The sequence below is a fragment of the Carassius auratus genome, chromosome 34 (genome assembly GCF_003368295.1).
Source record: "Carassius auratus strain Wakin chromosome 34, ASM336829v1, whole genome shotgun sequence".
Taxonomy (NCBI): Eukaryota; Metazoa; Chordata; class Actinopteri; order Cypriniformes; family Cyprinidae; genus Carassius; species Carassius auratus.
The window spans coordinates 17,661,041-17,676,299 of NC_039276.1; the positions used below are offsets into that span (position 1 = coordinate 17,661,041).

Sequence of the window (15,259 nt, forward strand, 5' to 3'; positions counted from 1 at the left end):
TTATTTTATTTTTTAATTATGTTGCACTGAATAAGTTTAATAAACAAACAACCTAACAACCATACTTCATTCCTTTCCTATTGTCCTACAACCAAGATTACCATCAGAGCTACACAAGTTATATTTCAAACCAGAATAAATTATAATATAAGTAAAAATTATATCATGACTTACCTTGTTTGTAAACACAAATAGGTGTCTCCCTTAACTTCACTGCAACACAGACCCTCCCCAAAATCATCATCACTGTAGAAAATCAAATAATTGAGCTAAAACCATTATCATATTTTTCACACATTTATCACAGATTAAAATGTACTTCAGCTTGATTGACACTCCTAAGACACTCCTCCTGGCTCTGATTGGTTGTTTCTTACCGGGAGCGGTGCATTTCTGCAAATGGCAATAGGATCACTGGGAGGAGCCTGAGGGGCTTGATTTTTTCACAGATTATCCGTCTCATATTCTACTGTCAGCACATAATGAAAGTTTTAATAAATATGCAAAAAATATTTTTTTACAAAAGTTCCCTACTGCACCTTTAAAGGGGACATATCATGAAAATCTTATTTCTTCCATATTTAAGAGCTATAATCGGGTCCCTAGCACTTCTACCAACCCAGAAAATGTCAAAAAATGACAACCCAGTAACTGTGAGTGTTTTTCTGAAAACTTCTGAAAAAAAAAAATTCTGAAAAAATCAGTAGATCAGATTTTGCTCCTACTGATGTAAGAAGACAACCTTATTATAATATTACCGTCCCTTAACCTGCATGTTTACACGCATGGCACTGCCTTTTAGCTTTCTCAAGCAACAACGGTGTACCAGCTGTAACACCATGGCAAAAGTTTGAACAAAGCATGCTAACTGTTTTGTCTTAGGATGCACAGGCGAACACAGAGATGTTCCTTTTCAGATCTTTTCCTTGCTTGTAAAGCTGTATGTCATAGGAGATGTGTGATCACCTCTGCTGTGTAATTTTTTTAAAGAATTAAATGTATCCAAGAAAACAGGCCAATTCATATACCAGTATGTCATTTTACACCAGATTAAAGCTAAAGATCTTTGCCCAAACTTTGGTTTAAATCCATATACAGTTTCAAGTACATACCACTTGGATGCATGGAATCTGAAAGTGTTGTATTTCCACAAAATGGAAAAGTAGCAAGTATTTTTGAAGAAATCTTTTTGAAATAAAAATCTTGAGTGGCTTACAAAACAACACCAAAAAAAAAAAAAACACCTGACAACTGGTAGTTGTAAGCTGGACATCAATATGTGTCATCTGTATCAAATATTAATTAGAGCAACCATTGCTCAAAAAAAAAAAAAATTATATATTACAGTTAAATATAGATTACAAATAAGGAGACATAATACATAAACAACTATGTAACTGGGAATGAAGTCTGTAAACTCCTTAGAATGAGTGAAGCAACGTAACTACAATTCTCAAATCACTCTCTGCTTGGTCATAAATGCCTGCCTGCTCAAATGCCTCGCGGATCATTTTTTCATCCGAGTGTGACGGTCTCTGGCTGTGTAGACTCCGATCATCACTGTATATGTCTGCAATACCTTTATGCCGGGAGGCGTGACTTGCCATCGAGTCACTTAGTTTATCTTTAACATTCCCCTCTGATCGCTGCATTTATTCTGGTCTTATCTATCACCTTCTAATCACTGAACAGACAGTAGTGCTAAGCAGCCTGGCACCAGAAGATCTTTCTTCTTTTGCTACTTCCACTTGGACTGAAATCTGAAAATGATTTTATCAGTGAAGATCATTTTGATGTTCGGCTTGATGGCTGCAATGACCGCACAAGACCGTGAGTGTTTTTGTTCCCCTCCTATAACAATGTTACAATTCAGCCGTTTTGAAGTACTATCATGTGTAGCTAAAAAAAAAAGAGCAAAAACTCCTGTACTTGTAGCTGAAGACACATATGAACATCAATATTGTGGTTTTTACAGTACTACTGTACCTGTGGAAGTAGATTTGCCGACTTTTACCACTGAGGAGTATTTAATAATCCTACATAATTTTAGGACATTGTATTGTTCTGTATAAAAGCAGAACAGATTTTCTTCCTCATCTGCTGATAGGTTGGTCAGTTGGGTAAAACAATTATACGAGTTTTGATCAGCAACTTAAAAATGTGATTCTTAACCTCACTAACCTCATCAAGTGCAGGGCAGGGTGGTGATGTGTCTGCCTTTACTCCTAGTGCCTGATCCTACTTGATGTGCAAAGACAGATTTATCTCTATTATTAAATAACATACTGTATAATGGTTATAGGCAATCAATTAGTTTTGCTACCTCAAGTGTACTTGTTTTGTTTATTATTTGAAAAACATAATTAGATGTACATATTCATGACATGCTTATAGTGAAAGTGTAGTTTGAATGTTTTATTTCTAGTAAATGTAATATTGTATTATTATTAATAATAAGATAATAAGATAGTGTGAACTTTTTGATCTTTGTGTCACTGCTGACGTTTTTATTGCTTTCAAAGTCATTAAGCAATTTGTATTGGTTTAGCTAGATGATTTCTCACCTGTCATGGTAAAGCTTCACAACTTGAGCACTTATTTGATTACAAAAAAGTTATTCCATGAAGCAAGGAAAAAATAAATAATAATAATTTTTAGGTTATTCTTATCTTAAGAGTAACATTTCTGGTAACATCCACCTGATCACATTTACAGTAATCACAAAATGTATTTGGGTACTTCTGGATGCTTTACAGATCACACTTTGGATAATGAGATATTTTCATCAGGCAGACTAGACTATGGAAGAATATAAGTGATGGTGTATTTTCCCAGCTGTTTTAGTGAGAGAGCAGTACAGAGAGAGGTCAAGCTAATTTATCACTGTTCCCAGGTAATATTTGATGTTCTTCCAATGTTCTTCACAGTAACTTTTAAATATAAGAAGTAATTTTCCTTAAAGGGACAGTTGACTCAAAAATGTTAATTCTGTCATTGTCTACTTTTCCCCACCACAGTACACTGAGTCAATATTAATATTTTATCATTGTCTTATCCGTCAGCTTTTGAGGGGTCGGGCAGTGAGGATACTACAGCCACTACACCAGAAGGTACTCTAATCTAATACTCTAAAGTCTGACACCCCACCAGCACACCTAAAGCCTAAATACTGTAGTAACAATAAGAAGTTATTGTACTTAAAGGGACAGTTCACACAAAAAATGCTAATTCTGTCATTACTGTTGTGTTGATGGTTCAGATTCTCTAGCCTTTTTTCCATCACAGACAATAGTTTTCATATGGAACTTTATTTTTTCACTGTTTTATCTGTCAGATCCTGAGGGGTCGGGTACGGATACAACAGACAGTCCTGTCACTACAACACAAGGTACTCACATCTCCATATCCAGCAGGATCCATTTTTTTTTTAAATAATAGGACAAAGTTGTACTTAAAGCAATAACTCACACACAATAGCTTACCCACTATCACCTCATTACAACCATGTATGATTTTCTTTCTAATGTGGAACCCATAGGGTCCTCATAGGTTCAAAATATCCTCTTAGAATAACCTTATTGTTTATTATTTTACAGGGCCCTGTGATGCAAGTCCTTGTATCGGAGAGAGTACCTGTGATGCACGGTTTGACGGCACATATGTTTGCCTCTGCCGGCCTGGACTGGTTTACGATCAAATAAGCGGCTGCGTTCAAAGTATGACTGGCTCACTTTTCAATACTTTTTTAAGTTTTTGAGACCGCATAAAACAGTCAGCCTTGGTACAGAAATTAAGCTTAAATTATTAAAGATTCTGGTGACTTCTTTCATGTGGTGTGACCAGACTTTAACAGTTAGAGTACAATAACTACCTTGCTGTTTCACCATTATGAATTTGGAATCAATGAACACATTCACATATTTTATACATTTGGTATCCTTTCACATACTAATTATGTTTTATACTTCTTTTTTTAATTAATTGCAGCAAAGATCTTCCCCGGAGCTTTAACATTGTCCGATATGTTTAAACCAGAAATGACTGACAGGAAGTCCGAGGAGTTTCAAATTATATCAAATAGAATAGAGAAAGAGGTAAGAGACTGAATTGGGGAAGGATTGAAGTGTAGTCTTTTTTTCTTGCTTTGTAAAGGAGGATTGTTATAAATAAACAGATAACAGTTGATGTCAAAAAGCATTGCTTTGTAATTTTTCAATCCAAATACAGCTCAGTACAGTCCTTGATGGCAATGGCTACATACGTTCCATCGTTTTGAGTCTAAGGTGAGTAACAACTTTTACAATATTAGTATTTGCTTTAAACACTAACCTGTTGATCTTATAGATGCAAACAAAGTTGCCACTTTGACTTACCGTTATGTTCTAAAGTTTTGAAGCTTCGATATGGTAACAAGCTAAAAACTACGAGTTGAAGTGCTTTACATCTCCACATGCATATTTCATGTTAAATAAGTTTGATAGAATGTGTGCTCTGTTGTAATTTCCTTGCATCCACCCTTACAGGCAAGGCAGTATAATTGCAGAAGTGCAGAATTTCTATGACATGTCATCCACTGTCACAAAAGAACTGGTTGAATCTCAGATTGAGGAAGCAATTCTTGAAAAGAAAATATCAGGCGCCACCGAATTCAAAGGTATGTCTAATGCTTCTTGTCATTTGTTTTCCAGCAGTACCAGAGTAATGAATGATTTGTAAAGCATGAGAAAGAAGGATACATTAGTAAGTTTCACATTTTTACTTGATTCACAGAAAACTCAGTGTGTGATCTTGGAGCTTGTGACAATACCACCACAAACTGTGAGGAACTGGTTAGTGGTGTTGCAATGTGCACTTGCAAAGAAGGATATGTCAGATCACAGTCCACATCTCCGGCCTGCCTTGGTAAATGTCGTGAAACGTAATTACTCACTGTTATTATGTACACACAACTTCTGGTTGACACTCAGACCCTTTTACAATGGCGCTCTCAATCTCCTTACAGCTTGTCCAAATGGGGAAAAGGCAGTGGATTCAAAAATCTGTGAAAAGTAAGCACTTGGAACATGTCATATGCAAATTTGTATGATTCTATATGAAAAATAAATGTCTTATTAGAATCATTTCATGCAAATTCTATTAATATTGTCCCGGGCCCACTGCGGTCCTCTATGCTATAGTATACTCATTATGCTCATCCAATGAAATTTCCGTCTAATCCCTGTGAATTTAAGTGACAGATCTGTAAAATATATATTAAAGTCACCATGAAATAATTCTTTTGAAATCATTTTTAATAGAATATTGCTATCTTCTATATTACTATACATCGTTCATTTTTCCAGTGCACCTTATAATCTTCAATCAAAGGAACTCAGAATGATATCTTTTCTCTGATTGTCCTCGTGTTTAAGGACATGAGAGCGGGACAAACCCCTCCCCAGCAACCCGTCACTCACATGCGATTGCAGCAACAGATCTTAGGAAGGTTAGAGCCATAATTTGTTTTTGACAGGAATGAAAATGAAGCTGTGAGGGTATGTAAATGATAAAAAATAGCTGTAAATGATATGATATAGGACCTTTATACAGTGTGTGCCATAGTAAAGTCTGTAAGCCTATCCCTCACAGCCTTGTTTTTTTTTCATGTTAAAAATAATATTGCATCTAACCTGATAAAGGTCTACAGCAAATATTGCTGCCATCATATCACCAGCGTGTGAGATTGCGTGTGTGCGTGGGTGGATGAAGGTCAAGAGAAAGAGTATATGAACTTGTCATAGGCTCTCTCATAACTTTTTGGTGTTTTAAACCATGTGTGCATGAGAGAAAGCCTATGGAAGCGCCAATGATTGAAATAATATACTTTCAAACATACTGATAAAATAACAAACTATTTAAAACCACGTTCACATATATTCGGATACAACAGTCTTACACCACTTTTAGGACAGCATTTCCTGTGACTATATTTGGAGTAAAGTTCAATTGATACATATGCAGCGCTCCAGACCGCACACCCCATGCCGAGCCCTGTTTTAGATTCATAACTTATTATATGCATATTTTTGATGAATAAGCATCAATATGTTTTGTTAATGTGCTATAAAGAAAAACAAAATGCTGATGATGATGCTATTTATGGCATAAATAAGGTTTATGACCTTACAGTTCAATTTTAATGTGGCCATAGATTTATAGTCTGTTTTTAAAACTTTTCCGATGAGGAGAAGCCTAATCCTTCTTTGCTTGTGTGTGTGTGTGTGTGTTTGTGTGTGTGGTTGCACAGTATCACAAAGAGCTCTTTTTTCTCATTTTAGATGTCCTTTTGGCTTCGCTGGGTTCAACTGCAGTGATCGTAAGTCATCCGTCCACAATCATCTGAATCAAGCTGCATTTCTCTGTTATGTTCAGTTGGTTGGTTTGAGGAACATTTATGCATCTGTTTGTAATGCAAATTCTCATTACAGCATATCTTTTGGTGGTGATCGTGGTGTCCACTGTGTTGGGTGCATTGCTTATCATCTTTATTGTGGCCCTGATAGTTGTAAGCTTCAGGTGAGGGTCCACAACACAGTTTCTAGAAAACAACATTCTTCCAATGTTACCTAACATGGTAACACTTCATAATAACTTTCATGAATATAAATCATTAACAAACTATATATAATGCTTAACGGATCATTAGTTAATATATAGTCAAATAGCTAAAAATGAGATAATGTGCTTACTAATATTTACTAATAAACTCAATAAACATTACATAATGATTAACAGATAATAATTTCTTGTAAATGAAAGTGCTTACACATGTCGTTAGACTTTTAATTCAGATGATCATGCACATCTCGAAAATCTACAAATTACTTTAACAGATATTGTGATCATTTGTTAAAATCATTTGTAGATTTTTGAAAAGTGCATGATCATCTGAATTAAAAGTCTAACGACATTTGTAAACATCAACTAGTGATCAGTTAAGCATTCATAGTGTTTGTTAATGATTTATTAAGAAAAGTGTTATAAAGTGTTACTTAACGTACAGATTTTTTTTTTGTGCATCCTTTTATAATTGTAGGAATCAGAAGGAAGACTCCTCATCTGAGGTAGACTTTAGCTCAAGCTATGGAAATAAGGAATTGCATAAACCTACAGGGATTCCCAGGATCCCTCGGGCCAACCCTGATGATGGCTGGAAGTCTAACAATCTGGAGATGACCAATAGTGGAAGAAATCAGGCACTGGTTGTCAGAGATCGGCCAGAAAGCAAAGCGGTAAGTCCAAAAGTACAATGTTATTCACTGGGCTTATTACAGGCCAGTGATAAATGTATTATTTATTAATATATAATGTATTTATCTAATAATTAATTTATTCTATAGTAAATAATAAATCAATTAATTAAGCATCTGCAAGTATTTAAAAACATTATTTGTGTTTTTGTAGCGCTACACTGATTTCGATGAGGACATGAGCTATAGGGGTCCCTCAGCGTACTCGGTCTACAGTGGGAGAGGAGTGGACAACGGTGGTGTCCACAACCCATCCTTTCGACAAGATGATGACAGAACGCGCAGATACTAAGTGCTTAGAAAAGCGATGAATGAATTAATGAATTAAAATTATAGTTAACACCAATTAACCAGGGCAGTTAGATGATTTTTCGGTAACACTTTAGAATAAGGTTCCATTAGTTAATGTTAGTTAACTACTTTCGTTAACATGAACTAAGCAAGAACAATTCTTCTACAGCATTTATAAGTCTTAGTTCATGTTAATTTCAACATTTACTAATGCATTATTTAAATCAAAATTTGTGCTTGTTAACATTAGTTAATGCACTGTGAATTACCATGAACTAACAATGAATAACTGTATTTTCATTAACTAACATTAACGAAGATGAATATATACAGTAATAAATGTATTATTCATTGTTTGTTCATGTTAATTAATACATTAACTAACATTAACTAATGGAACCTTATTCTAAAGTGTTACCGATTTTTCTTCATCTTCATGTGGAATTACATTTTTTATTTATTTGTTGATCAAAGTTCGAAGGTTGCAATGAAAAGCTGTTATTGTCATTTTATAATCATCTTACAATAGGAACAGGTCAAATTTACTTTATATTTACATTTGGTGGCATTAGCAGCTAATAAAATTGAGCCATTGGCTTTCCTATTGATCTAAGCCTCAACTTAAAACATATTTGACCAAAATGTCTTTCCTGAATGTTTGAATGGAAGCTACCCCCAACAAAACATTTTTAAAAACACATCCATTTATTCAGGGAGAGAAATGATTAATAACTGTTATTACTGTAATTATTAGATTTGAAATATGTCATTACTATACAGTACCAATGGATGTATTTCATTACTAAATATATTTGTAAAAGGACAAAAACAGTATAATTTGTTTGTATTAAAATAGACAATAAATAATTAGATTTCTGATTTTCAAAGGTATTTCTATCTTCTTTTTTCCAACCAATTTCTATGTTTTCTGTTAGTTTATGACATGAAACAAATTATATATTCTCATCAAATGTTGCTCTCATTTTCACAAAGTCCGTCAATGTCTACATTTATGGAACGCTTAGGATCTCTCACTTTAGACAAAAACAATTAAATAGATATGACTATTAAATGCTTAACTTTTGTTTGTTTGCAATATAATCTATGCCTATAAACATTTTCCTTCCTACTGTCATTAAATTTGTTATTTGATTGTATAATGTACACTAAGTAGACATCGAAAACGCCTCTTTTAACGCCACGGATACCGCCGCGGCGGCGGTTAAAGTGCATTTGCAGCTTTTGACCACTGAGTGGCGCTTTAACCACAAGTTATCAAACAAGCGCATCAAAGCACATTTTCGCAAATAGACGTCAGTTTTGCCTCGCTGAAGTGTTACATTTGACTGCTTCAGTCACGGAAAATGAAAGAAAAACACTATAGTTTAAATATTTAATATATTTAATATTTAATATTCACAGATGAAAGTTTGGTTTTTATGAAGTAATGTGCATTTCTTAGAACAAGAAAGAGAAAGAGTCTGTGCTTATATTTTCTAAGCCACATGGTATTAAACCATATTTTAGATTGGACACATTTAAAAGGTGTGCAGTATTATTTATATTATTAATTATGCATTATATTATTCAGAAATTGAGAAATTAAGATTAAGAAATTGTTGCATGTTTAAATGTGAAGCACTGTATAATTTCGTTCCCATTATTTAGGCCTAATTTGCCTAAAACAAGAAACGAATAAAATTAAACCAGCACGGTTAAATCTTTGAAACTCTAAAGAAGCAATAAAACGTCCTCACGATTAAACTCAAGTTATGTCATTATAATCAACAACATTCACACGATGTAAAAAAAAAAAAAAGCTTTAGTAATTTACAACTGAAGAGTTATGTTAGAGTCTACGCTGCGGATCATTTCAGAAAGATAACAGCTTTAACACCAGTATTAAAGACTTTTTAAATTAAGTTGAGCTCAAAACTCACTCTTAGTTAGCAGCAAGTGTTTTAAATAACTTGATCTGATGTGGATTATAATCACTAAACAAGGCAGAAATATTTAGAAGCGATGTAAAAGACTGTGCACGCTAAACATTAACGTTACCATAGTAAACATGGTAAATATGACGTTTGGAGAAATCATACGTCAACTTCTTATTCTCTATCACAATTGTGTATTTATTAAGTAACATTTTATTTGTGATCGTGAATGTTTGAGGGAGGCTTTAAGACCAAGCGGAATTCTCTGTTCCCGCCTCACAGCGCGCGGGTCTCAGAGGCTTCACTGTCTGCGGTTTGACTTTACTGAATCAGATTGAGGCGAATACAACTTATTGATCATGAGCCCAACATTTAGCAAGGCAGGAAAAGTCTAATGGAAGGAAGACGTAATATCATTGAGCTAATGCTGTTAAAGAGAGAGAGAAGTCTAGGACTATTCTTAAACTTGGAGCTCATTATATTGAAGTACAAATCCAAACACCAGAAACATTACGCATTTCATGAATAATGAAATGTTATGAAAATTATGCATTTTATCTATTCACATGCTGTATGGTTGAAATAATATTTTAGTTCACAACTTTAAGTTCCGTTGTTTAAAAAATGCTTTATTGGCTAATGTTTCATAAACCTTCAGTTGTTATGCTCTAAAGTATTTTTAATGACATTATTTTATTATTATTATTTGAATAATTGTAGCTTACATAAATAGGTAAAGCAAGACAAATATTCGGATTGTCCCTTATTTTTTCCCTTGTTTTCCTAAAGAATAAACAAATTTTTTACAAGAATAAACATGATAACATATTATTAATTAATAAAAATAATTTAAGCAATTAAAAACTTATTTTTAAACTTGAATTTAAATACTATTAAACTAACTTTAAATTCTCAAGGAGTTAATAAGTTAAAAAAAAGTTCTAAATGAACTTGTGTTAACAATATAATTAGAACTAACAATATAATTAGATTTTTTTTAAATGAACAATTCCTGTATAAAATGGGACAGCAACCTTTATATCATTGGTTCTCAACCTTTTTTCCAGCGAGCCGCACTATGGTCTAAGTGCAAGTCTACGCATATAATTTACATATTACGTAAGCAATACAAACCAACCTGATTTATAATATTATAGCCTAACTATTATGATATATATTACATTAATTGAAACAAACAATTCTACTCCCCATAAATAAAACACCAGATGCTGTCGGGAGCTGACCAATTTTGTGAGATTCAGCTTGAAAGGAGTAACACAAAGAAGTTGTGATTGTAACGCCTGTGTTATACTTTCCGCATGAGCAATCCGGACGCGTACACGGTCAGCGCGGACGCAGACTTCTTCAATTTATACTTCTGAATGCGCAGGCTGATGGCCAGCTCTGCAATTGCCCAGAATTATTGTACATCTGACTCTCTTTATATTCTTTTATTGACGGATTGTACAGGTTCGAGTAGCAATGAGCTTCTTCACTCTGCCTGGCTGCACATGTGCAATTTTGTTTTTGAAGCCTACTGACCAGGCGCACCTGTCCGCGCGGTCGTCTGCTAGAGCCTCTGCACGCACTCTCCAATGACGTTTTTTACTACATCACGCCTACCTAGCGGTCCATAGCGGACTCGCGGACGCAGAAAGTTTGACAGAGGGTTTAAGATGCAGGCTTGCATGACCTGATGCGCAACATTTCAGATGTGCATTCACAAATGTAGCCTATTTTGATCCAAATATGGAAAGCACTTTTGAATTTAATAATATGAGGTTCTCTCTTGAGATATTTTGCCACATTTCTTCCTTCAATTAAGGATTGTTATGGTGTTTCCATTTATCTGAACTTCTTCAAGTGAATTGTGGGGCAAAAAATAACCGAAAATCCAGCACTTCTCCTTCAATACTGATACTGTGACTATTGACAGTTTGTACATGTTCATTCGCTGGCATTTTTTTGAATCTCATGTTTTTTTGGTTTTTTTAACAGGCTATTAGAAAATATTTTACAATCAAACCATTTCGCTCTGCATATGGAACCTGAAGATTTTTTTAAACCAAGAATGAATCGAAATGAAAATAAAATAAAAACATTTAGCTTATATATATATATATATATATATATATATATATATATATATATATATATATATATATATATATATATATAGGCCTTATATTTATTTAATGTTTAATAAAAATAGCAGGCATACGATCCTTTGTGTTAAGGTCTTTTAATTTTTGTTCAGTAGACTGTAGTCTAAGACTATCGTACATTTTAAAAATTAACAAATTGTAAAGCAAACTGGGTTTTTTTTAAATGTTACAATGTTATATCATAATGTTATTGTTGTTTTACTTCCTCCTTTTATCTCATTTTACAATTACATTCATTTCGCAATCCGTCCCTTTGCGCTACCTGGCGGTAGTTTCGCGAATGATTTTAACAGGCGGCTGAATTACAGTTACCACCACGGTACTGCCGCGGCGGTACACGCGGCGGTAAGCCCCAGAAAGGCTGGCCACCTACTGTAAAGCGTGAAGAGTAGCGGCCCTAGTACTGAGCCTTGAGGTACTCCATACTGCACTTGTGATCGATATGATACATCTTCATTCACTGCTACGAACTGATGGCGGTCATATAAGTACGATTTAAACCATGCTAACGCACTTCCACTGATGCCAACAACGTGTTCAAGTCTAAGCAAAAGAATGTTTTGGTCAATTGTGTCAAACGCAGCACTAAGATCCAATAAAACTAATAGAGAGATACACCAACGATCAGATGATAAGAGCAGATCATTTGTAACTCTAAGGAGAGCAGTCTCAGTACTATGATACGGTCTAAATCCTGACTGGAAATCCTCAAATATACCATTTTTCTCTAAGAAGGAATATAATTGTGAGGATACCACCTTTTCTACAATGTGTTGGCAACAACACGCAAGGAAATTGCAGCATATAAAGAAAGCATGTGAGCCACAGGTACATTTTATTTTAGCTTATTAAACCATTTTATATTATATGATTGTCTCCATGTGGTCAGCAGCTGAGTTCTTGTCAAACAGGTGGGGGCCCTCCATGTAAACCTCTGTCTGAGATTGGTGAAATAGTAGAGGAGATACTTGCAATGGCCAATCCCTCGATTTGAGTTACAAAGATGGTAAGAAGAAAATTATGCATGTAATAATGTATGCATGTAATGTGTCTTTTTAATAAATTGATAGGATTTCAGTCACCACAATGAATTGAATAAACATGTTTGCACGGTTTAATATTTTCTGCATGTGAATGTAGTGTGGATAATTCAGGATCCGGTCCATCAGATGCATCTTCTCCTGTATCATCTCAGGACATCTCCGTGTGTCCTCCAGATGAGCTTCTGCCTCACAAGACACTGGATTTGCACAGGGCACAGCCACTGAGGATCACATTTAGTCTTTTAAAAGAAAAAAGCTCAAATTGCAAATTAAGTTGCTGGAAATTCAAAATGAATATTACTCATTAAAACTGAAAAGAATTAAGAATACTCAATGATTGTACATATGCTTTGTGTAATAAAATTGTGTAAGGAAAAATTTGTTTGTTGTTACTTATTATCTACAAGTTTGCTTACCCAAAATGTGAGTTAGCAAAGCAGTCCCTGAATGATGCTCTCCCCAAAATGCGTTGTAATGTGTGTTCGGTGGTATTGTCATCATTCTCATCATAATCATGATCACTGTCATCATCACCATGGTCCTCATTTTCAACGTCATCATCATCATCATCATCATCATCATCAAGCAATGGGAGGTTACGAGCTTTGCAAATATTGTGCAAAATGCCACAAGCCATAATAATGCGACAAGCACGCTCAGGTGAATGTCGAATCTCTTCATGAAGGACATGGAGTCTTCTCTTCAGCTGTCCAATTCCTCTCTCCACCACACCTCGTGTTACTTTGTGTGCTCTTCATGACGCAAAAACAATAAACCAACATATTTCAGATAAGTCAAGATTGTACTCATTGAACAAAATTGGTATCTTGTCTACAGTTCAGTCCAGTACAGTACCTGTTATAATTGAGCTGCTGTTCTCCTTGAGGTCTTCTGTAAGGGGTGAGAAGCCAGTGTTTTAAAGGGTAACCCGAGTCTCCCAGCAGATGACATCCAGGGCGAACATAATTTTGTTCGAATAACCCAGTGAGGCCACTCTGGGAAAGAACCCGAGCTTCATGTGTTGACCCTGGCCATTTTGGCACAAGATCAAGGATCTTGTAATTGGCATCAAATACGACTTGAACATTGATGCTGTGGATTGATGTATGTCTCCTCATTTACAGTTGGAGCAATGATGCGTACATGGGTGCCATCGATGGTTCCTACAACTCCAGGGAAACCCGCAATCCTCATCAAATCTGCTTGCTTTTGCCGTATAGTTCGAAGGTCAGTTGGGAAGTCAATGAACTGCCTCACTATGTCTGGTGTGGTTAGTGCAGCAACAGTGGTATTTAACACCCTGCTAACTGTGGACTGTGATGGCCCGAAGTCATCACTGGTGCATTGCTGCATTTTTCCAGTCGCCAAGAAACGCAGAGTCATTATAACTTTTATTTCAGCAGTTAAAGCATTGTTTCTTACAGTGGGAGAAGTTATTGAATTTCTGACTAGGTCCGTACCAAAAAAGAATACCCTGACGATCAAGCCTGTATCGTTTGATCAATTCTCTGTCATCATATAATTCCACTACATTCTTTCGTTGTTGGAAACTGTGCGTCCTCCTCCTCTCTGCTGCCATCTTGTTACTCCTAACTGGTTAGGAGACCTCTCCAGCTCTCTTAAATAATTTAGGAGCGGAGACCTAGTCTTAACACTTAGGAACCTTTATGAATCACACTTATTCTTAAGTCTAGGAATAAAAGTAAAATGATGTCATTCTTAGAATTTTGACAGACGCGAGACTAAAATTTTACTCTGGGTGGCTTTATACATACGGGCCCTGGTCTTTGAATGTCCATTAAAAGTTACTGGCGGCTCCTTTATCACTGTTTTATGAGGCATTCTACTGTTTGTTTTTTTAGAAATGTCAGTATATATCAATACAGTGCTTTCTACATTTATCATCTCTATCTATTGTTCCTGACCCTTTTTCATATGCTTAATATATTTTGCTAAATATTGCAACAAAATAATTGACTAATTTTATACGTAATACATGGAAGAAATGTTTGAGCTAATACTGAGGAGCTAAAGCTCTGGGGAGACTGATGTGAGAGATTCAGAGTCTAGTTAAGGAGAAATATCTGAACACAGTGCTTAAAGTTGTTGAGATCTCCTCTAATGCTTTAAAGAAGACCATTGTGAGAGTGGATGAGTTTTTGAAAGTTTTCTTTCATTGAAAGAAACGGTAAAGAGATCTTTCTTCCCTCTGGTTATCTTCAATGTCATCTATCTACACCATTTCAGTCGAAGACAACATGCATTTGTCATATTTGAAGTTGTTTTATGCAGACAGTGTTTTATTGCAGTTCAAAAAAAAAAAAAAACACTGGTGGACTGTTACACACATTTGTTATAAAAAAAAAAAGGTATTGCTCCTATACTAAACATCTTGCACTAGCACTAATGTGTTTGTAAAATGTGGTGTATACAATGCTGGACACTGAAGATAAATATTAACTAGTATCTCTTGATATTCTGAAATGTGTAATGCTATTTAAATGATAGTTTTCTCCTAAAATAAAACTGAAGACCTC

The 15,259-nt window shown here is 35.0% G+C and overlaps 1 protein-coding gene across 1 annotated transcript; it reads left to right on the plus strand.

Moving 5' to 3' along the window:
- Positions 1-839: 839 nt before the first annotated feature.
- LOC113053825 (mucin-13-like) lies at positions 840-7,706 on the plus strand. The gene is made up of 11 exons (XM_026219061.1): positions 840-848; positions 3,569-3,716; positions 3,988-4,104; positions 4,196-4,283; positions 4,524-4,654; positions 4,771-4,902; positions 5,003-5,048; positions 6,318-6,355; positions 6,468-6,555; positions 7,076-7,271; positions 7,444-7,706. Exons 1-11 carry the CDS (start codon positions 840-842, stop codon positions 7,579-7,581), a joined length of 1,131 nt encoding a protein of 376 aa, XP_026074846.1. The 3' UTR covers positions 7,582-7,706.
- Positions 7,707-15,259: the final 7,553 nt, after the last annotated feature.

Excerpts from the sequence above, each read along its gene's own strand:
- LOC113053825 (XM_026219061.1), top strand. Across the intron at positions 4,655-4,770 it reads AGGCGCCACCGAATTCAAAG|AAAACTCAGTGTGTGATCTT; the intron begins GTATGTCTAATG and ends CTTGATTCACAG. Across the intron at positions 6,556-7,075 it reads CTGATAGTTGTAAGCTTCAG|GAATCAGAAGGAAGACTCCT; the intron begins GTGAGGGTCCAC and ends TTATAATTGTAG.